At 38.0% G+C, this 22,502-nt stretch overlaps 3 protein-coding genes and 2 long non-coding RNA genes across 8 annotated transcripts in view; 3 read left to right on the top strand and 2 right to left on the bottom strand.

Moving 5' to 3' along the window:
• The first annotated feature begins 434 nt into the window (after window positions 1–434).
• On the top strand, window positions 435–1,549 carry LOC113466167. Its single transcript, XR_003390646.1, has 2 exons — window positions 435–908; window positions 1,008–1,549. It is a non-coding gene; the product is annotated as an uncharacterized LOC113466167 (long non-coding RNA).
• Window positions 1,550–2,318: 769 nt separating this feature from the next.
• On the top strand, window positions 2,319–4,091 carry LOC103506198 (beta-1-syntrophin-like). Its single transcript, XM_008470585.3, has 4 exons — window positions 2,319–2,355; window positions 2,822–3,018; window positions 3,176–3,247; window positions 4,044–4,091. Exons 2-4 carry the CDS (start codon window positions 2,827–2,829, stop codon window positions 4,089–4,091), a joined length of 312 nt encoding a protein of 103 aa, XP_008468807.1. The 5' UTR covers window positions 2,319–2,355; window positions 2,822–2,826.
• A 2,080-nt stretch (window positions 4,092–6,171) lies between these two features.
• LOC113466168 lies at window positions 6,172–7,747 on the top strand. Its single transcript, XR_003390647.1, has 2 exons — window positions 6,172–6,570; window positions 6,706–7,747. It is a non-coding gene; the product is annotated as an uncharacterized LOC113466168 (long non-coding RNA).
• Window positions 7,748–9,136: 1,389 nt separating this feature from the next.
• LOC108252008 (forkhead box protein N2-like) lies at window positions 9,137–17,148 on the bottom strand. 4 transcript variants are annotated; one of them, XM_017442762.2, is made up of 8 exons: window positions 17,003–17,148; window positions 13,732–14,259; window positions 12,784–12,936; window positions 12,231–12,324; window positions 11,483–11,692; window positions 10,237–10,841; window positions 9,998–10,147; window positions 9,137–9,878 (listed from the first exon to the last, which is right to left on the bottom strand). In XM_017442762.2, exons 2-8 carry the CDS (start codon window positions 13,963–13,965, stop codon window positions 9,513–9,515), a joined length of 1,812 nt encoding a protein of 603 aa, XP_017298251.2. In that variant the 5' UTR covers window positions 13,966–14,259; window positions 17,003–17,148; the 3' UTR covers window positions 9,137–9,512. The 4 variants fall into 4 exon arrangements, with proteins under 4 accessions (XP_017298251.2, XP_026677132.1, XP_026677133.1 ...); XM_026821331.1 differs by having other exon boundaries at window positions 9,998–10,141; window positions 10,231–10,841; XM_026821332.1 differs by lacking the exon at window positions 17,003–17,148 and adding an exon at window positions 16,728–16,872 and having other exon boundaries at window positions 9,998–10,141; window positions 10,231–10,841.
• A 1,790-nt stretch (window positions 17,149–18,938) lies between these two features.
• The window catches only part of LOC103506201, a 14,230-nt gene continuing 10,666 nt past the window's right edge, over window positions 18,939–22,502 (bottom strand). Inside the window, exon 11 of the mRNA XM_026821318.1 lies at window positions 18,939–19,165. Coding sequence (XP_026677119.1) covers window positions 19,022–19,165 — 144 coding nt within the window. The 3' untranslated portion in view covers window positions 18,939–19,021. The remainder of the gene's footprint in view (window positions 19,166–22,502) is intronic.

Raw genomic sequence — 22,502 nt, forward strand, 5'->3', positions numbered from 1 at the left:
GGATTTCACATCTAGACTGCAACTTGTAGTATACGGCAGTTTTCATGTTGAGGACTACATAGTCTTATGGGCCTGTTCACACTTATTAAAGTTCAAGTGTGAACAGGCACATAAGACTATGTAGCCATCAACATGAAAACTGTCGTATACTACAAGTTGCAGTCTAGATGTGAAATCCGCCGAACAGTTAAGTTTGCCGTGGGATTCAATTTCTAAAAATAATTAAATTAGGTATTTGTGTTATATTAAAATGACTTCAAACAAATTAACAAATAATAATAAATGTGAAGAGTCTCTTTACATTTTTTTGTGGATAGATATCACAGCATTACTAAAAGCATTTTACCAATTCTATATTTTTCCTTTTGACCCTGGCAATGCTGCCCTTAATCTCTACTCATTTAAAGTAGCTACTCAGAGAACGTGTTATGTGAAGAGTCTCTTTACATTTTTTTGTGGATAGATATCACAGCATTGCTAAAAGCCTTTTACCAATTCTATATTTTTCCTTTTGACCCTGGCAATGCTGCCCTTAATCTCTACTCATTTAAAGTAGCTACTCAGAGAACGTGTTGTCTCAGACGGTCACCCATCCAGATATCATCCACGCCCAGCGTTGAAATACCTAGTTGACTGTGAAATCGGTTATTGATTTTCAAGTATTAGCATAATATTTAGATTTGTTTGTTGTACATATCGGCCGGCTAGCTGTAAATATTTCCGACTTTTTATTCTAACCTCATTGATTTACCTTACCTACGTATTACAAAGAGCTTCGAATACAGTACATTTTGAACTCCATTTAAACAAGTATAACTCCTTAAAAAAAAGCATTAAAGGCGCAATTACATGTGTTAGAAAGAGCTTTGATCGCAGAACATTTTGAACTCCATTATACAAGGAATAAGGTATAATTCGTTTAAAAAAAAGCATTAAAGGCGCAATTACATGTGTTAGAAAGAGCTTTGATCGCAGAACATTTTGAACTCCATTATACAAGGAATAAGAGTATTTTTCTCCTAAAAAAGGAAGCATTGAACTCATATGTATAACTCCTTTATTAAGTACATATTACTTTCTTATAAAGAAGATAATTTTTCATGTTCTAAATTCTTACTTCATTTAACAAGTATAACTCCTTAAAGTATTTGTCTCTGGTGGAAATGGCTTGAATAATATAATTAATCAATATTTTTCTACTTTAAGCGCTTTACAAAAGAAAAGGAAAAGTATTTATTTAAGCATTTTTCCGATTTCCACTAGCTGAAATGTTTAATCATAAAAAAAGTATTTTTTCCCGTTGGGTGCTTTAACTATGTGTTAAAACATGTCGTCCAACTTAAAACAGCTCTTTTTTAGAAATTCTTTTTTACCCACTTATAGTTGAAAGTTAAAATCATTAGGTTTGTACGTTTGTAGATATGTACTTGTATTACTACTAGCAAAATTTTGTTATAGCATTTGTTTTTGTTAAGAAGAAAAGATAGTAGAAGAGAAGAAAAAGGTATTGAAGAGAAAAATGGATTCCTACCCATTTAACCAATAAGGCTTAAGGACCGGGTCCACAAAGTGTGTTTAAACTCGGTTGAAACAATCTGATTGGCTAAAAAAAAGTCGATCGAAATCGATTCACATCGATCGAAATCGATTCACATCAATCGAAATCGATTCACATCAATCGACGGCCGGTCGACTATGCGTGGAAACATCTTTACACTGTATCTCTACTGTTTATGAAAATAGCTTCGCAAGCTTTCTCTTGGTAATCATTTCAACGTCAAAATATCGTCATCGTTCCTTAACTCCTTAAAAACCTTACTACTCCTGCTCCTTAAAATCCGATATCCCGATTTCTTAAGGCTACACGAACCTGTAAAATCGGGACTTAAAATTGGGACCACGGAAAATGAAAAATAATTAAAAGAAGTAGTCAGTGCCAGAAACTTTCGGGAACAGAACCCATTCCGATGGCACGCCATCTTGAATTTCCCATGGTTTAGTACAGGTGCCGTAAAAATTTTTGTAGCCAAAACCAAATGTCAGCCCAAAACAATCACCCCAGGGCTGATTGAGAGGCTGACGAAAAACGCCGACCCCGTCTGAACACGGGGAAAAAGATAACTGGATAGGATTATAAAAATTGTAGTTTCTCACTAAAAGGTAAGTTGATAAAGCAATAGACCTAACCCTTAGACAAACTAATATTATGACTAAAAACAGTCCTTGTGTGCGAAAAAAAAGTACAGGTACCATTTTAGTTTCCAAAAAGGAATCGGTTCCTTTTCCGAAAGTTTCCTCAAAAGAAAAAAACACCTATCCATAGCTGTGTACTGAACCAGCGACAAGTTAGCGTGCGTAAGTATTACCGTTATTTTCTTTTTTCTTCATTCTTTATCGGTCATGTTCTTTTCTTTTGTTTTCTATTTCGACTGATATTCTTTGGTTGGATGGAAGAGCTTAAGGTGTGTCCTGTTCACACATAGTCGACGGCCGTCGATCGATGTGATTTTATTGTGAATCGATGTGAATCGGCGTCTCTTTACGGCTAGTCGACGGAAATTAAAAAAATAAATCCTCTAATAAATCTTACCTCTGTGGCGTAGTGGTCAAGTCGTTTTCGTGGTAAACAGGAAGGCGCGGATTCAATCACAGCCGAGGCACGGAATTTTATCCTCAGTTATTTGAAAATTAAACCGCATAATAAAAGAGCCTAGCTATAGTTCCCTAGCTAGACACTGATCTACTCTCTGTTTATAGTCCCTCATCCAGACAGAGAGTCTATAATTATTTTACTTATTTTTATTATGTCCCTTCTTCTCAGGGTGTATGTATCGAGGTCAGCCCAGTCAACTGATAGTGAACTATGACTTCGGGTTTCGTCTATTGGAAGCCACAGCGGGGTCTATGGGTCGGGAGCCTAAAATCTTGTGGACCTACCCCTTCGAGAGACTCCGGATGTCCTCGGATGACGGGGTCAAACTCCTGTGGCTGGACTTTGGCTCTGAAGAAGGCGAAATGGTAGGTGATTTTTTTTAAAGGTTTGACAGAGGGAACTGTAATTGCCAAGGTCTTATCGTCCCGAAATCGAAGAGAGAAGGAATACAGAATAGGAGAAAGCCAGCCATTCTGAGAACGAAATTTATCCCTCAAAATCTTGTGGACCTACCCCTTCGAGAGACTCCGGATGTCCTCGGACGACGGGGTCAAACTCCTGTGGCTGGACTTTGGCTCTGAAGAAGGCGAAATGGTAAGTGATTTTTTTTTTAAGGTTTGACAGAGGGAACTGTAATTGCTAAGGTCTTATCGTTCCGAAATCGAAGAGAGAAGGAATACAGAATAGGAGAAAGCCAGCCATTCTGAGAACGAACTCTATCCCTCCAGGATAAAATCCGCCCCGGGCGAGAATCGAACCCGCGGTCTAGCGCTTACAAGGCAGACGCGCTACAGGCGTGCTGCTGGACTTTCCTGGCCTCCACTTAGGAAAGGAGAGGTTTTTTGTTTGTTTAAGAGGTGTGACAGAGGGAACTGTAACTGCTACTGTCTTATCGTCCCGAAATCGAAGAAAGACAGGACAGGAGAGAGCCAGCCGTTCCGAGAACGAACAGTATCCGTTCAGGATAAAATCCGCCCCGGACGGGAGTCGAACCCGCGACCTAGCGCTTACAAGGCAGACGTGCTACCCTCCAAGCTAACTAGGCTGGCTAGGAGAGGTTAATGTGAGGACGAGGAGGTGGGTAGCTTGTGGCCAAATTGAGAGTGAAAACCCTTGTCAGCTGTCACTAAAAACCTTGGTAGAGTTGGTAGGTATAAAGAAGTACGAGTGATGTTGAACCTCTGTGACTCTATCCAACAAAAATTCTGAAAACAAGAAGAGTTTTATCTTAAGCAATCAAAAGACGACTGGATTAATGAAACTCATTTTAAAAAATAACAATAAAAGGTATTTTATTCCTTTCTTTTCCTTTAGTCATAACTAAGAAGTATTTATAGATTATAATTTTAAAAATTCAACATTTAAAATTTTATAAGAAACGAATTTTCAGGGAGAGAAATCGTTTCTTGAAGAATTACACGCAAAAATATACAGATAAAAACAGAAGTGTTTTTGGACAAAAGATATTTCCTGGGAGGTCAGTGGAGTTTGAAATAAATTTTATTGGCAAAAGTGGGACTCGAAAACTCGGAATTTCGGGTAAAAAGTAAAAAGTTTTACCCTACGTGAAAATAGGAGGCAGAAATTTCAACATGAATTTATTATTGAAAACTTCTTTTTTTTTTAGAAATTTTGTTTTTGCCTCTTCCCTTTTTAAACCAAATTTTCATGTGAAATGTTTATTCAAAACGAATTAAAATCGCTAAAATTTAAGAATATTTTTTGTCCAAACAGAAAAAAAAACGGGGGAAAAAAAATCTACAAATAACAAACGAGTAAGGTTGGGGTGGGGCTGTCTTAAAAGAAGCCAAAGTAGGTACTCCTTTTTTCAAAGAGAAATAAGGCAACCGACAAAATAAGGTGAATTTTCATTTCGGGAACGGAACCCATTCCGATGGCACGCCATCTTGGATTTCCCATGGTTTAGTACAGGTGCCGTAAAATTTTCGTAGCCAAAACCAAATGTCAGCCCAAAACAATCACCCCAGGGCTGATTGAGAGGCTGACGAAAAAAGCCGACCCCGGGAATTGTAGCGTATTGTACCGAATTGTAGTAGCCGCTATACGGATTAAGTACGAACATTTTGTATGGAATTTTTGCACATGACTTTGCCTTTGCAAAGTTTCCAAAACCAATATTGGAACCAAGTACGTTTCATTGTTGGTGAGATGTAGTCCAAGGGCAGCTACTCACTATCAGGTAGACCTGACAGGTACACCTGATCAGGTCCACCTGTCAGGTCTACCGGTCTACCTGACAGTGTGAGTGGCTCTGTAGTCTTTTCCCCCTGTAGCTCTTAAGTCTTTTTTTAATGACTTTCTGGCAAGTGTATCTTTAAAAAAAAATATTGTTAGATCAATCTTACCATTAATTTTATTTTTAATTTTAAGCATCGGTAAATAGTTTGTAAAATATATATAAAAAATATAGTTGCGTACAAGCAAAGAACGTAGTCTTTTCCCCCTGTAGCTCTTAAGTCTTTTTTTTAATGACTTTCTGGCAAGTGTATCTTTAAAAAAAAATATTGTTAGATCAACCTTACCATTAATTTTATTTTTAATTTTAAGCATCGGTAAATAGTTTGTAAAATATATATAAAAAATATAGTTGCGTACAAGCAAAGAAATATATATTTTTGTAACAATGTACATAGAAGACAAAATGTTTATTACCTATTTAAATAATTTTATGAAATGTATTTATCATATTATTCAGTGCCCTCTTTTATATATATTTTAATTATTTTTTTGAACACTTCTAGCTGTTGAGGTATGAATAAAAGCTTCGATTGTCTCGGTAAACCGATTAGGACTTTTTTTAGGGGATCAGCTTCACTGAATAACTAATGAAGTTTTTAGTGACGGAATTTTTACCTCCCATTTGGCGATATGGCGATGAGCTACCCGCCTCCTTACAACTTCATGTTTTGTACTCTTTAGGCAATCAGGTATAAAGAATTATTTCTTTTCTTCGTCTTTTCCCGTGTACATACGGGGTTGGCGTTTTTCGTCAGCCACTCAATCAGCCCTAACTAGGGTGATTGCTTTGGGCTGACATTTGGTTTTGGCTACAAAGTTTACGAGTGGATGCCCTTCGCACTCAACCTTTGCTATTTCATTAGCAAGGGAAAGTCAGGCTGGTATACTCCCTGTTTAAAGTCCCCCAGCCAGACTAAGCTGGTCTACTCCCTGTTTAACGTCCCCCAGCCAGACAGAGAAAGAATTACATTGTGAGGTAAAATCAAGAGACAAAAGCTTCCATTCTGAGACAGTTGAAGTGTTGAATACCTACTCTATTTTATTTCCCCTAAAATGAAATGTGGACAACTATGTGCCGATTAAAATAATTTTAGATCAAACTTGATCTTAAGTTTAACTCTTAGATCAAGCAAAGCAATCTGACTGAGTAAAAAGATTAAAAACAAGCAAGCAGATAGCTTAATCAAAGAGTTATTCAACAAAATAGGTAATAATAAAAATAATAATAATAATATTTTTTTTTTTATCCTGAATGTACACAGGAAAAGGCGAAAAAAAAGTACAGGTACCATTTTAGTTTCCAAAAAGGAATCGGTTCCTTTTCCGAAAGTTTCCTCAAAAGAAAAAAACACCTATAATGGCCCCAACGAAAAAAATAAATAAAATTAAGGCATTCGAAAAATAGGGTTTCCATAATGTACCACGAATAAATCTAATCCCTGAGTTTCGTTTTGTTTAAGGCAAAAGATTTTTCGACTCTAAGGAAGCCCTATTTTACCCTTTGAATTTTAAAGGAGGTCCCCTAAAACATCGAATTGAAGAGGAAGGTGGAGCCTGATCAAAAGAGATGTATAAAGACTATAAAGAGTGATGGTGGATTTCACCAATGACTTAATGAGAGATTTCACTAATGGGAGAATTTTTAATGATCCAAACAGGTTTGCGGTTTAAAGTCGCTGTCTAAGTTGTCACTGTTCTAAGTTGTTTCCTCTAACTGCTCTATGCTTTATACTCTCCGCTCTCTTTTGAGCCTTAAGGTGTGTCCAAACATAATTTTTTAATGATCCAAACAGGTTTGCGGTTTGAAGTCGACACTGTCCACTATTGTCACTGTTCTAAGTTGTTTCCTCTAACTGCTCTATGCTTTATACTCTCCGCTCTCTTTTGAGCCTTAAGGTGTGTCCAAACATAATCAACCAGCCGTCTATCGAAATCGATTCACATCGATCGAAATCGATTCACATCGATCGAAATCGATTCACATCGATCGAAATCGATTCACATCAATCGAAATCGATTCAGATCGATCGAAATCGATTCACATCAATCGACGGCCGGTCGACTATGCGTGGAAACACCTTTACACATCTCTACTGTTTATGAAAATAGCTTCGCAAGCTTTCTCTTGGTAAACATTTCAACGTCAAAATATCGTCACCGTTCCTTAACTCCTTAAAAACCTTACTACTCCTGCTCCTTAAAATCCGACATCCCGGTTTCTTAAGGCTACACGAACCTGTAAAATCGGGACTTAAAATTGGGACCACGGAAAATGAAAAATAATTAAAAGAAGTAGTCAGTGCCCTTTTAAAAACAAACCTTATCGAAGAGAAAAAAATCTAAGGACTTAAAAATAAATAACAAATTATATAGGTGAATTATTTTAAGTTTTTTTTTTTGTAGGCATTAAAAAATAAAAACATTTGAACTACTAAACAAAACTTCCTTGTTCTGAATTTCTGATGGAGAAAAACTAACTAAAAATTTTATTTTATTTATTTAGGTTTTTATTTTTATTTTTCGATAGATTGCATTTTATTTTTATTTATTTTTTTCTCGAGTGCTTTTAGATTTTACATCCTGATGGTCTAATATCGTTTTGGACGTCTCAGGAAATAATGTAAAATGAAAATGTAATTCATGAAAGTTAAGTATTTCCCGAAAGAGTAATACTTCAGTAACTCAGAAATCGAGATATTTTCCGTCACCAAATAATGAGAGTTGAGGTAAGGCTGGACGTCCTTAAATATCGTGGCTTGCTACTGAGACAAAAATCAGTGGTTAGGTGGAAGAGTTCCTCCAGGAGAACTCTGCCACTTAATAAAGCCTTGAAAAGATAATGAAAATCCGCTGATACTCGTAATTACGAGAAGTCTTCAAATGAAATTATTTTTCAACAGATTTAACAATAAAATAAAATAGAGTAGGTATTCAACACTTCAACTGTCTCAGAATGGAAGCTTTTGTCTCTTGATTTTACCTCACAATGTAATTCTTTCTCTGTCTGGCTGGGGGACGTTAAACAGGGAGTAGACCAGCTTAGTCTGGCTGGGGGACTTTAAACAGGGAGTATACCAGCCTGACTTTCCCTTGCTAATGAAATAGCAAAGGTTGAGTGCGAAGGGCATCCACTCGTAAACTTTGTAGCCAAAACCAAATGTCAGCCCAAAGCAATCACCCTAGTTAGGGCTGATTGAGTGGCTGACGAAAAACGCCAACCCCGTATGTACACGGGAAAAGACGAAGAAAAGAAATAATTCTTTATACCTGATTGCCTAAAGAGTACAAAACATGAAGTTGTAAGGAGGCGGGTAGCTCATCGCCATATCGCCAAATGGGAGGTAAAAATTCCGTCACTAAAAACTTCATTAGTTATTCAGTGAAGCTGATCCCCTAAAAAAAGTCCTAATCGGTTTACCGAGACAATCGAAGCTTTTATTCATACCTCAACAGCTAGAAGTGTTCAAAAAAATAATTAAAATATATATAAAAGAGGGCACTGAATAATATGATAAATACATTTCATAAAATTATTTAAATAGGTAATAAACATTTTGTCTTCTATGTACATTGTTACAAAAATATATATCGGCCGGCTAGCTGTAAATATTTCCGACTTTTTATTCTAACCTCATTGATTTACCTTACCTACGTATTACAAAGAGCTTTGAATACAGTACATTTTGAACTCCATTTAAACAAGTATAACTCCTTAAAAAAAAAAAAGCATTAAAGGCGCAATTACATGTGTTAGAAAGAGCTTTGATCCCAGTACATTTTGAACTCCATTATACAAGGAATAAGAGTATTTTTCTCCTAAAAAAGGAAGCATTGAACTCCTTTATTAAGTGCATATTACTTTCTAATAAAAAAGATAATTATTCATGTTCTAAATTCTTACTTCATTTAACAAGTATAACTCCTTAAAGTATTTGTCTCTGGTGGAAATGGCTTGAATAATATAATTAAGGCTGCCCTTGGACTACATCTCACCAACAATGAAACGTACTTGGTTCCAATCTTGGTTTTGGAAACTTTGCAAAGGCAAAGTCATCTGCAAAAATTCCATACAAAATGTTCGTACTTAATCCGTATACCCGCTACTACAATTCGGTACAATACGCTACAATTCCGTATAGCCGCTACTACAATTCGGTGCAATACGCTACAATTTCGTATAGCCGCTACTACAATTCGGTACAATACACTACAATTCCGTATAGCCGCTACTACAATCGTACAAAGCATTTCGTACAAAATCCCCCGTACCTCGGCAAAGTTTCAACAAATCCAAGGAGTGACACCAAAGTACTCTTCCGATTTGAGGGCAAACTGTCTTTTAAAATTGGTGAGATTTTACAGATCCCGAACATTTAAAAAACGATAACCAATAGGTATAAGTAGGGCCATTGGCTTTAATAACCCTATGTCACTGCGACCTGGTTGTAACTGTAGCCAATAGGTACTCAATACATAGTTTTTATTCATTCGTAGAACCTCGGGTTTAATATGGTTATGGGGGGCAGGTAACTGCAAAATCTCGTTATTGGTGCAACAATAAACAATGACTAACACTATCCGAACCGGTAACCGAAGTGACTTATCTCTCAATATCCCCCGTCTTCACTGTACTACTGCTGCTATTGCTGTTAGCGCACGCAAACAGTTCCGGGTAAGTGAGCAGGGTCCACGAGTTATTCTTCTTGATGGAGGCTTGAACGGCGGTGGTGTTGCTATTGGCTGACTTGAGAACTTTCAGTTTCCGCCGCCCGGGCGCTGATTTGGACGCATTTCTAGACTTGGCGCCGGCGTTCGATCGGGTCGCGCTGTCCATACTTGAGGAAATGCCCGCTAGGTGGAGCAGCGCGCACACCGCGCCGTCCCGTTTCCGCTTTTCTTCTTCTTCCTCTTCCTGTCCGTCTTCGACGTATGCGTCCCGGATCTCGCCGTACGCGTCCTGAATGATGTCTCCGTAGGGTTGCGAGCGCACACCGCGCCGTCCCGTTTCCGCTTCTCTTCTTCTTCCTCTTCCTGTCCGTCTTCGACGTATGCGTCCCGGATCTCGCCGTACGCGTCCTGAATGATGTCTCCGTAGGGTTGCGCTCTCGTGCCCTCATCCTCTATCTCCTCCCGCTCCGCTGTCACATCCTCCTGGTACAGCACCTCACTCGCCACTAGCGTTCCGTCATAGTCACACGTCTCCTCCTTGATGATGATCTCACTCTTTACCTCCATCTGGTTCGGATCAAACCCGTACTCCTCAGCAGCGTTCCGTCATAGTCACACGTCTCCTCCTTGATGATGATCTCACTCTTTACCTCCATCTGGTTCGGATCAAACCCGTACTCCTCAGGGCTCGGGTCTTCTATTTTGATATTGACAACCGGTTCTTCGCCCTCTAGCTCGCCGTGGTGCTCCACTTTGATCCGCTTGTGCGGCGAAATCTCGTAGAACTTCATATGCGTCATGCCCGTGTCGTCGCTCGTGTCCGCCACGATGGTCGCTACCTGAGTGTTCAGATTACTCACCATATGGTTATTGTTATTTTTATAAACTTTCTCCGAGGCCTGTTTCCTCTTCTGTTTGGCCGCCTTGAGGGGGGTCGCACCTTCCAGCCGACTCGTGTCCTTACAGGGTGTCCCGTTCTGGTTTTTCAACTCCATAATGATGCTGGCCGCGTTAATATCATCATCGTTGTTGTTATTGATGAAAGAGAACAGGTCATACTTGGACACGGTCTCGCACAGACACTTGTTGAGGTTGTAGTTGAGTTTTTCGTCACAGTTGAGGAAGGACTTGAGTTTGGTGTAGAGTTTGGGCCGGTACACTTTGTCGACGCTCCAGGCACCCTTGATGAACTTGGTGGTCGTCGTGACCTTCTTGAAGTAGTTCTTGTAGGAGAGCTCGTGACGGATTGAGTTCTTCCAGCCTGGAACACACAACGACAAGAAGGGAACATGAAATAAATACCTACATGGAAATGAAATGTTGAGTAATAACAAAAATTAATATTAACCTCAGTTTAACATCGCACATCATTTTTTTTTTTTTTTTTTTTTAACGTCCTGTTTCCTGTTTGTTATATTTGTGCCAAAGTCGTGTTTAAACATATACCCCTAAAATGAAATGTGGACAACTATGTGCCGATTAAAATAATTTTAGATCAAACTTGATCTTAAGTTTAACTCTTAGATCAAGCAAAGCAATCTGACTGAGTAAAAAGATTAAAAACAAGCAAGCAGATAGCTTAATCAAAGAGTTATTCAACAAAATAGGTAATAAAAAATAATAATAATATTTTTTTTATCCTGAACGGATAATGTTCGTTCTCGGAACGGCTGGCTTTCTCCCTATCCCTGTATTCCTTCTCTCTTTATTTCAGGACCGAAATTCTCCTCTATTTCCTGTATTCCTTCCATTTCGGGACGGTAAGAAGACCTTGGCAGTTACAGTTCCTCTACAAAAATTTTAAAAAAAAAAAAAAAAAAAAAAAAAAAAAAGAGTTGAACTGAAACTAGGAAGAAATTATAATTGTGGTTCTCACTATAAAAAACCTCCACACATACATACCGGTCGGCGCGTTCTTGTAGTAGGGAAAGTACTTCTCAATCCACGAGTAAATCTCGCGGAGGGGCAGCGCCTTTTCCGTCGAATTCTCAATGGACATGAACACCAGTTGCGAATACGAAAACGGGGGCTTCTTATAAGCGCCCGCCATGGGGGGTAGGCTGCCCGAGGCGGTGCTCCCGGCGCCCCCCGAGGTGGAGCTCCCTGCACCACCTGAAATAAAAAGAAAATGAAACTGCAAACTGCAAAAGAAACTGGAAAATATATATATATTTTTTACAACTTAATTTAACTGAGATATAACACATCCCCACTTTTTCACACTCATAATAGGTAACTTAACATCTTTTCTGCTTATTTTTTGCCAATTTTTAATATTGTTATATATGTTTATGTATTAATTCTTGCAAATAAATAAAGAGTATTATGTTGAAAAAAAGAATTCTTGTACTTAAAGGGGATTTATTCCAAAAGAACATTTTATAGAGGTAGCTGCTTTTTATTTAGGTACTATGACAATTCATTCACAAGTACATGAAACCTAGAGCTGAATCCTCCTCGTCTGAAACTTCGGCATTTTCTTCAGACATCATGGCAATTTTTTTCTTTTGTGATTCTCAACGTGCTTCCGGCTTCAGGTTTGATATATCCAAGAATATTTGTTTTCAGGTAGGTAATCTTTCCATTATAGTGCTTCACTTTTATTGTTAATGTGATGTAAAATAAACTTCCATATTATTGTTATTATTACCTGGGGAGGAGGCGGCTGACGAGTGAGGGGAAACTTTGGACGGGGGCGAGTAGGGCGGTCCGGCGCCGCTACTACTGTGATGGTTCGGTGACACCTGGGGAAGAGAAAGAAATTAATATTTCGAGGGTTTTCTCCTACAATAGTGTATAGAGAAGTTTTATACAGAACTATAACACATGAAAAAAACTTCTTCTAAGTTGGAAGAACCCAGTAGGCTTCCCATGACCGCTGCGCTGCCGAGTTCCCCCGCTGAATAGCGGGGGATATCCTTTGTTTGAGGAAGGCAGCGGCCTTTTTGTGTCCCGTTTTGTACACCAACTGCTTCCTGACATCTTTTATGAACACTTTAGCAGAGCCACACCAAGGCCCGAGCGTTTCCACTCAAAAAGATACAAACAAGTGGTCTTCCGCAATCCACCAATTCCACAATTGAGTTTAATTCTGCTCGAACGAGACAAGTCCTTTATAATGGATGTTTACAGCAGAAGAGCGCGGTGGACTTCGTATCTGGAAGTTGATGGTTCGAGATTTCTTCAACCTGAGGAGTGCTTACCTGAACATTGATGGAGTGCAGAGTGCTGGATCCCGTGCTAATATTGGACTGATACGAATCCTCGCTGTAGTCTTTCATTTCAATGTACTTGATTTCTTCGACCTGATGGCTCTGCAGACCGGATGCCATGACGGTTCCTGATGATGCTACCAACTGGAAATACACAAACACAAAAATGTAGATTATAGTTAGCTGGCGTTGTAGCGCTTCTACATGAACCATTGGAAATCCAAGATGGTGTCTTCTCAACCCTTACCTACATGGTGGCGTTCTTATCAAAACCAATATGGCGGCTCTAGAATCGCACCTGGCGGATAATATGTGAACTATACAGAGTTGGATCTCTAATCAGTAGGTAGGTACATACTCTGTTACTCTGTAGTCTGTAATCATTTTTTTTAATAATAAAAAATAATCGTATATTTTGTGGTGATGTGGAAATAATGATACGTAAAAAAAACTAGGTTTTAGGTAGATAGTATGTACCTGCTATCATCAACTCATCATAGGTACCTTCAGTACCTACACTGTCATTGTATTTATTATTTTGGATTATTTTACCTGGATATCACATCATTCAGGGTGTCTACCAAAATGGAAAAATAAAATTCCCTGACTTTTCCCGGTTTTCCAGTCCAATTTTTCAAAATTTCCAGTCTACTAAAGTTTTTATTTTATTGATATTTCGTATTTTTCTCTTTTTTTATAACTTAAATAAGGTTTAACTCTATTACTTAGGTAAAATAAAATTGTAAACATTACCTATTTATGAAATATATAACAACTTGGTCAGACTGCGGGTGTAAAGGGTCTTTTCAGTCTAACTTGGCAGGATAAACATGGTACTCTATTCTACAAGAAAAATGCGTATTTTTAGCTAAAATGCGTATTTTTAGCTGAATTCCTTTAAGGATGAGCAATTAATTTTTTCCCACCACCTCTACATACCTGAGTGAGTTCCGCCTGTGTGACGGGCGCCTGTATGGCGGTCACCTGTCCCATGCCGGCCATGTGCGGCTTAAACATCAATATAGGTTTGGACATGGGGGCCGCCGACGTTATCACGTTGATGAAATGTTTGCCGCCACCGCCAGGGGTCGCTGAGGAGTTGATGTGCTTGAGAATGTCGTCGTTCTGGAGCCAAATGAGCGACGTGAGGTCGCTACTGTTCAGCGACGTCATATTTTTCCTTCGGTTTGTACTTTAGGAGACGCTGAGGTGGATGCGCGATGGGTTACAACATTCTCGGGAATGTTGGTCACGAGGTGTTCTCTTGAGGGCGTAGATAGTGGAATCAGAAGGTCCGGGGACAGTAGAAATAGGAGTGATATGTCTTTGTGGACGTGGGTAGTAGGAACAAGAGTGTGTAGCCAGTGGAAACAGAGGGTTGTAGAAAGGGGTGGCTAGTAGAAAGAAGGGTGGGATGGTTTTGGGGTGTGGCCAGAAAAGGGGATGAAACTTGGTTTCTTGTTGAATCTGTGAATGCGGGTAAAAGAAGAAAGAGAGAAGATTCATGAATATAAATTATAAAATAAAAAAGCAAAAATGGTTATTATTATTATTTGAAGGAATCTACCTATCTAGAGAAAAGAGATTTCTCAAAATAAGAAAGAGGGACTCTCTCCATTTCTTTCTCCTCTTTCCTTCCTTCTTCCTCTCTTTTTTTCTACTTCACTTCTTCCTCTCTTTTTTTTCTACTTCAATTCTTCCTCTCTTTTTTTTCTACTTCACTTCTTCCTCTCTTTTTTTCTACTTCACTTCTTTCTTCTTTTTTTTTCTACTTCACTTCTTCCTCTCTTTTTTCCACTTCAATTCTTCCTCCCTTTTTTTCTACTTCACTTTTTCCTCTCGTTTTTTTTTTCTACTTCACTTCTTTCTTCTTTTTTTTTCTACTTCACTTCTTCCTCTCTTTTTTTTTCTACTTCACTTCTTCCTCTCTTTTTTTCCACTTCACTTCTTTCTTTTTTTTTCCTGTTGTGTTTTTTCTTTCTCTCTCCCTTTTTATTTCTCCTTTCTCTCTCTGTTTCTCATTTTTCTTCCCCTTCTCTTTCTTCCTCCCTCCATCCCTCTATATGCCTCTCCTAAGACACGTAACTGACTCTTCAAATCCCTATATCTGTATGTACTTAGGCAGTTACTAAGTAGTTCTTCTTTCTAACTCACTCTCTCTTTACACATATCTAGTTTAAACTAAGATAAATTAACCTGCTATAAATAATTTCATAGATATAATTTTGTTGAGATTTATAAAGGTCTAGGGTACCTGCCTATTGATCACTCAAATGTCTAAAATAGCATCATATGTTGTTAAAGGTCAAAGGTACTTTTCAGATAAGCACAAGAGTGTATATGGATTTCAGTTTCTAACAGACTTAATCCTTGTTACTCTACTTTGTGTTCCCCATTGCTCATATTAAAAGACAGCCAGTTATTAAGGGATTTCAGTTTCTAACAGACTTAATCCTTGTTACTCTACTTTGTGTTCCCCATTGCTCATATTAAAAGACAGCCAGTTATTAAGGGCCAAGTCTCTCACATTGAGTGACTGTTTTCAATATGAGCTAGGTGGCACTCTACCTGAAATAAATGTTCAGAGTGGTTTATTTTAAGGAACTTGACTTATACATATTTGTACTTTGGTCCCTGCAGATGATTTTATTTTGGGCTTGGCACACATACTAACTATTGGAGAGTTTAGGATTAGGACTTTGAAGCTAATTTCATAAGTTTGATTGCATAATGTTAGATCCAACAATCTTGACATTGAGTGACTGTTTTCAATATGAGCTAGGTGGCACTCTACCTGAAATAAACGTTCAGAGTGGTTTATTTCAAGGAACTTGACTTGTATTTGTACTTTGGTCCCTGCGGATGATTTTATTTTGGGCTTTGCACACATACTAACTATTGGAGAGTTTAGGATTAGGACTTTGAAGCTAATTTCATAAGTTTGATTGCATAATGTTAGATCCAACAATCGAACATGCACATACCACAGATAAATAAGAAAGGGGTGTTACCCTAGCTTACTAAAAAGCCTCTCCTTGAAGGGGAAAAGAAAGAGAAAAAGATAATTTCCTAAATGGATACTGGATAGGATTATACAAGTTGTAGTTTCTCACTAAAAGGTAAGTTGATAAAGCAATAGACCTAACCCTTAGACAAACTAATATTATGACTAAAAACAGTCCTTGTGCTTTAAATACCTAGATCATATAATGCACAGAGCAATATTTTAGAAGAAAATCACCATTGTCCAATATTTTCAAAGCATATAGTATGGGACATTGGATGATTGGACATTGACACATGAGAATTTCAACTTCATTATGATTAAACAGTCCTTGTGCTTTAAATACCTAGATCAAATTATGCACATTATTTTAGATGAAAATCACCCTTGTCCAATATTTTCAAAGCATATAGTATGGGACATTGACACATGAGAATTCAAGTTAAATCAATTGATTCCAATCAATCATTGAACATTATGAACACACTTGGTTTTCATATTTACACAATTTTTGAAAGGACCAGAGTTCAAGGTTATAAACAAAAATGTAACAAATCAGCATCCATTACTCCTACCTTACAAATGATTTTAATGAAAGGAAATGCAAAATGAAAATTGAAAAGGAAGCCAAACATTTGAAAAGATATTTGTAATAGGTAGCATGCAGGAATACCTCCTACAAAATCAGGCCATTTTCATGAGGAGCAACTTTCCATTCCAAAAATAAACTGTTTTCACATATCTAATTACAATTCCTTGAGCAATTATGCAATCGGGGGATGGCAAAGGGCTGTCATGCCAATTAGATTTCATCGGCGAGATAGAAATTAAAGGGAGTTATCCCCTGCACTGCATCAAAGTCACAAGGAAAATTTCTTCACAGTAAACACGAATTTTTGTGAAATTTTTCTCGTTTGTTTAACACACATACCTCTCCACGAATTTAAAGTAGGTCTTTATTCTTTAGAGCTTCATTTGGGTGATCTATTATTTCTAAGTGGTCTTTTTCTTTTCCTTTTGATAGAAAAGCTTCTCGATGCTTAACTCGTTGAACTTTAGAACTTTTGGAAGGGATTTTAAACGGAATATTTCCTTCGGACATGATTAAAGTGTGACCCTTCCATTAGCGTCTGTATAAGGCCATACGCTTTTTTTGCTATCATGCAATAAACAAAGTTACGTGCAACGAAAAAGAGACCAACTTACCTGGTAATTGATTCACAAAGAGTTGAATAGATGCTTCTAAAACAATTAGAACAGTTTAACAAATACTTTCACGGGTTTAAAGTAAAATCAAACGACAAAAAGGAAAATTTGATACTTTCTTGTCGAAAGGAAAAAAAACGCGACTTGTGATGAAAAAAGTGAGAAGGATGAAAAATCATTCGGAAAACACATGATTTGTAATTTTTGTAAACAAAAAAAGCTGTCTGTGCTCCAAGGAATAAAACAGACTGGGGATATCAACTATAGGTCTGGTGAAGTGCAGCCTATTTTTTATTCGCCAAATTTACTTTGGATGATCCTAATCCTACCCATATCACATAGGTTAAGCAACTCACATAGGTTAAGCAACCAAATGGATCACATAGGCTAAGCAACTTTGAGCGTGGTTGGTATCCGGATAGGTGACCACCTGAGTAATCACGTCCTGCTGGCTTAAACCCCTTTAAAAAATCAAATAGGGATTTCGTCAGCCTAGTTAGCTTGGTTGGTAGAGCGTCTGCCATGTAAGCGCTAGGCTGCGGGTTCGCTTCCCGCCCGGGGGCGGATTTTATCCTAAACGGATAATGTTTGTTCTCGGAACGGCTGGCTTTCTCGTATCCTGTCTTCCTTCTCTCTTCGATTTCGGGACGATAAGACCATAGCAGTTACAGTTCCCTCGGACGCTGAGGAGGATGCGCGATGGGTTACAACATTCTCGGGAATGTTGGTCACGAGGTGTTCTCTTGAGGGCGTACTTAGCTAGTGGAATCAGAAGGTCCGGGGACAGTAGAAATAGGAGTGATATGTCTTTGGGGACGTGGGTAGTAGGGACAAGAGTGTGTAGCCAGTGGAAACAGAGGGTTGTAGAAAGGGGTGGCTAGTAGAAAGAAGGGTGGGATGGTTTTGGGGTGTGGCCAGATAAGTGAGCAGGGTCCACGAGTTATTCTTTTTGATGGAGGCTTGAACGGCGGTGGTGTTGCTATTGGCTGACTTGAGAACTTTCAGTTTCCGCCGCCCGGGCGCTGATTTGGACGCATTAATCTACCTACATAGAGAAAAGAGATTTCTCAAAATAAGAAAGAGGGATTCTCTCCATTTCCTTCTCCTCTTTCCTTCCTTCTTCCTCTCATTTTTTTCTACTTCACTTCTTCCTCTCTTTTTTTTCTACTTCAATTCTTCCTCTCCTTTTTTTTCTACTTCACTTCTTCCTCTCTTTTTTTTCTACTTCACTTCTTTCTTCTTTTTTTTCTACTTCACTTCTTCCTCTCTTTTTTTTCCACTTCACTTCTTCCTCCCTTTTTTTCTACTTCACTTTTTCCTCTCGTTTTTTTTCTACTTCACTTCTTTCTTCTTTTTTTTTCTACTTCACTTCTTCCTCTTTTTTTCCACTTCACCTCTTCCTCCCTTTTTTTCTACTTCACTTTTTCCTCTCGTTTTTTTTTTTTTCTACTTCACTTCTTTCTTTTTTTTTTCCTGTTGTGTTTTTTCTTTCTCTCCCTTTTCATGTTCCTTCCTTCTTTCTCTCTCCCTTTTTATTACTCTTTTCTCTTTCTTTTTTTCTCTCTCTTTCTCTCTCTCTCTCTGTTTCTCATTTTTCTTCCCCTTCTCTTTCTTCCTCCCTCCATCCCTCTATATGCCTCTCCTAAGACATTTAACTGTATCTGTATGTACTTGGGCAGTTACTAAGTAGTTCTTCTTTCTAACTCACTCTCTCTTTACACATATTATCTAGTTTAAACTAAGATAAATTAACCTGCTGTAAATAATTTCATAGATATAATTTTGTTGAGATTTATAAAGGTCTAGGGTACCTGCCTATTGATCACTCAAATGTCTAAAATAGCATCCTAAAGTTAAACTTAAGAATCTCAGCCAGCCTCGTTAGCTTGGCAGGTAGTGCGCCTGTCTTGTAAGCGCTAGGCCGCGAAAAAACATCTGGCAGTTTATCAACATGGTTTTTAGGTATAAACAATCGATTATGACGTATTCGTCTTCTAATCAGAAGGTCCGGGGTTCGATTCACACCGTGCGCTCAAATTCTTCGTATGCCTCTATCTGTTTGGGAGTCAGGGAAGGTTTGGTTTTAGCCAGCGCCGACAACCAATGGGCGTGCGATATTTCCAAGTTATCGAACCCATTGTCCAATAGGGATTGTAAAGCCGCCTGGAATAGAGAGAGAGAGAGAGAGAGAGAGAGAGAGAGAGAGAGAGAGAGAGAGAGAGAGAGAGAGAGAGAGAGACAGTCCTTGTGCTTTAAATACCTAGATCAAATTATGCACATTATTTTAGATGAAAATCACCCTTGTCCAATATTTTCAAAGCATATAGTATGGGACATTGGATGATTGGACATTGACACATGAGAATTTCAACTTCATTATGATTAAACAGTCCTTGTGCTTTAAATACCTAGATCAAATTATGCACATTATTTTAGATGAAAATCACCCTTGTCCAATATTTTCAAAGCATATAGTATGGGACATTGGATGATTGGACATTGACACATGAGAATTTCAACTTCATTATGATTAAACAGTCCTTGTGCTTTAAATACCTAGATCAAATTATGCACATTATTTTAGATGAAAATCACCCTTGTCCAATATTTTCAAAGCATATAGTATGGGACATTGGATGATTGGACATTGACACATGAGAATTTCAACTTCATTATGATTAAACAGTCCTTGTGCTTTAAATACCTAGATCATATAATGCACAGAGCAATATTTTAGAAGAAAATCACCATTGTCCAATATTTTCAAAGCATATAGTATGGGACATTGGATGATTGGACATTGACACATGAGAATTTCAACTTCATTATGATTAAACAGTCCTTGTGCTTTAAATACCTAGATCAAATTATGCACATTATTTTAGATGAAAATCACCCTTGTCCAATATTTTCAAAGCATATAGTATGGGACATTGACACATGAGAATTCAAGTTAAATCAATTGATTCCAATCAATCATTGAACATTATGAACACACTTGGTTTTCATATTTACACAATTTTTGAAAGGACCAGAGTTCAAGGTTATAAACAAAAATGTAACAAATCAGCATCCATTACTCCTACCTTACAAATGATTTTAATGAAAGGAAATGCAAAATGAAAATTGAAAAGGAAGCCAAACATTTGAAAAGATATTTGTAATAGGTAGCATGCAGGAATACCTCCTACAAAATCAGGCCATTTTCATGAGGAGCAACTTTCCATTCCAAAAATAAACTGTTTTCACATATCTAATTACAATTCCTTGAGCAATTATGCAATCGGGGGATGGCAAAGGGCTGTCATGCCAATTAGATTTCATCGGCGAGATAGAAATTAAAGGGAGTTATCCCCTGCACTGCATCAAAGTCACAAGGAAAATTTCTTCACAGTAAACACGAATTTTTGTGAAATTTTTCTCGTTTGTTTAACACACATACCTCTCCACGAATTTAAAGTAGGTCTTTATTCTTTAGAGCTTCATTTGGGTGATCTATTATTTCTAAGTGGTCTTTTTCTTTTCCTTTTGATAGAAAAGCTTCTCGATGCTTAACTCGTTGAACTTTAGAACTTTTGGAAGGGATTTTAAACGGAATATTTCCTTCGGACATGATTAAAGTGTGACCCTTCCATTAGCGTCTGTATAAGGCCATACGCTTTTTTTGCTATCATGCAATAAACAAAGTTACGTGCAACGAAAAAGAGACCAACTTACCTGGTAATTGATTCACAAAGAGTTGAATAGATGCTTCTAAAACAATTAGAACAGTTTAACAAATACTTTCACGGGTTTAAAGTAAAATCAAACGACAAAAAGGAAAATTTGATACTTTCTTGTCGAAAGGAAAAAAAACGCGACTTGTGATGAAAAAAGTGAGAAGGATGAAAAATCATTCGGAAAACACATGATTTGTAATTTTTGTAAACAAAAAAAGCTGTCTGTGCTCCAAGGAATAAAACAGGCCGTGGATTTCAACTATAGGTCTGGTAAAGTGCAGCCTATTTTTTATTCGCCAAATTTACTTTGGATGATCCTAATCCTACCCATATCCTACCAAATGGATCACATAGGTTAAGCAACATTGAGCGTGGTTGGTATCCAGATAGGTGACCACCTGAGCAATCACGTACTGCTGGCTTAAACCCCTTTAAAAAAATCAATTAGGCATTTCGTCAGCCTAGTTAGCTTGGTTGGTAGAGCGTCTGCCTTGTAAGCGCTAGGCTGCGGGTTCGCTTCCCGCCCGGGGGCGAATTTTATCCTAAACGGATAATGTTCGTTGTCGGAACGGCTGGCTTTCTCGTATCCTGTCTTCCTTCTCTCTTCGACTTAGGACGATATATAAGACCTTGGCAGTAGCTGTTCCCTCCTCCTTAAAAAAATCAACCTGTTCAAAAAAATAGCTCACTCCCAAAGGGAAAAAAAGACGCGATCGGAAAATTCCATAAAATCTTCGTGTGAACCTATCCTTAAAATCGTCCTTGAAAAAATATGGCCACTGTGATGGTTCGGTGACACCTGGGGAAGAGAAAGAAATTAATATTTCGAGGGTTTTCTCCTACAATAGTGTATAGATAAGTTTTGTACAGAACTATAACACATGAAAAAACTTCTTGTAAGTTGGAAGAACCCAGTAGCGTTCCCATGACCGCTGCGCTGCCGAGTTCCCGCGCTGAATAGCGGGGAATATCCTTTGTGTGAGAAAGGCAGCGGCCTTTTTGTGTCTTTTATTAACACTTTAGCAGAGCCACACCAAGGCCCGAGCGTTTCCACTCAAAAAGATACTAACAAGTGGTCTTCCGCAATCCACCAATTCCGCAATTGAGTTTAATTCTGCTCGAAAGAGACAAGTCCTTTATAATGGATGTTTACAGCAGAAGAGCGCGGTGGACTTCGTATCTGGAAGTTGATGGTTCGAGATTTCTTCAACCAAGGATTAAACAGTCCTTGTGCTTTAAATACCTCTATAGATCAAATTATGCACATTATTTTAGAGGAAAATCACCCTTGTCCAATATTTTCAAAGCATACAGTATGGGACATTGACACATGAGAATTCAAGTTAAATCAATTGATTTCAATCAATCATTGAACATTATGAACACACTTGGTTTTCATATTTACACAATTTTTGAAAGGACCAGAGTTCAAGGTTATAAACAAAAATGTAACAAATCAGCATCCATTACTCCTACCTTACAAATGATTTTAATGAACCTTACCTACATGGTGGCGTTCTTATCAAAACCAATATGGCGGCGCTAGCATCGCACCTGGCGGATAATATGTGAACTATACAGAGTTGGATCTCTAATCAGTGGCGGTGGCCGTGGTTATGAACAGGGCCATCGTAGGCCATCGTCGGCCTTTTTGGGTGTAAAGTTGGCGGGAAATTCGAATTTTTGATTTTTTTTTCCGCAACTTGTACAATCTGAATTCATTTTTTACTTTTTATCTTTAGTTTGCACGTTTATATTATACTTTTCATTTATATTAGCTA

This window comes from Diaphorina citri, unplaced genomic scaffold, assembly GCF_000475195.1.
Source record: "Diaphorina citri unplaced genomic scaffold, Diaci psyllid genome assembly version 1.1 scaffold222, whole genome shotgun sequence".
Taxonomy (NCBI): Eukaryota; Metazoa; Arthropoda; class Insecta; order Hemiptera; family Psyllidae; genus Diaphorina; species Diaphorina citri.

Bases quoted from the DNA above. Each gene is read 5' to 3' on its own strand.
- LOC103506198 (XM_008470585.3), top strand. From the start codon at position 2,827: ATGTATCGAGGTCAGCCCAGTCAACTGATAGTGAACTATGACTTCGGG. The intron at 3,019-3,175 runs GTAGGTGATTTT...TACCCCTTCGAG, and splicing joins GCTCTGAAGAAGGCGAAATG to AGACTCCGGATGTCCTCGGA. The intron at 3,248-4,043 runs GTAAGTGATTTT...ACGAATTTTCAG, and splicing joins GCTCTGAAGAAGGCGAAATG to GGAGAGAAATCGTTTCTTGA.
- LOC108252008 (XM_017442762.2), bottom strand. From the start codon at position 13,965: ATGACGTCGCTGAACAGTAGCGACCTCACGTCGCTCATTTGGCTCCAG. The intron at 12,937-13,731 runs GTATGTAGAGGT...GTGTATTTCCAG, and splicing joins CACAGGCGGAACTCACTCAG to TTGGTAGCATCATCAGGAAC. The intron at 10,148-10,236 runs ATGGAGGTAAAG...GATCCGAACCAG, and splicing joins ACGGGTTTGATCCGAACCAG to ATGGAGGTAAAGAGTGAGAT.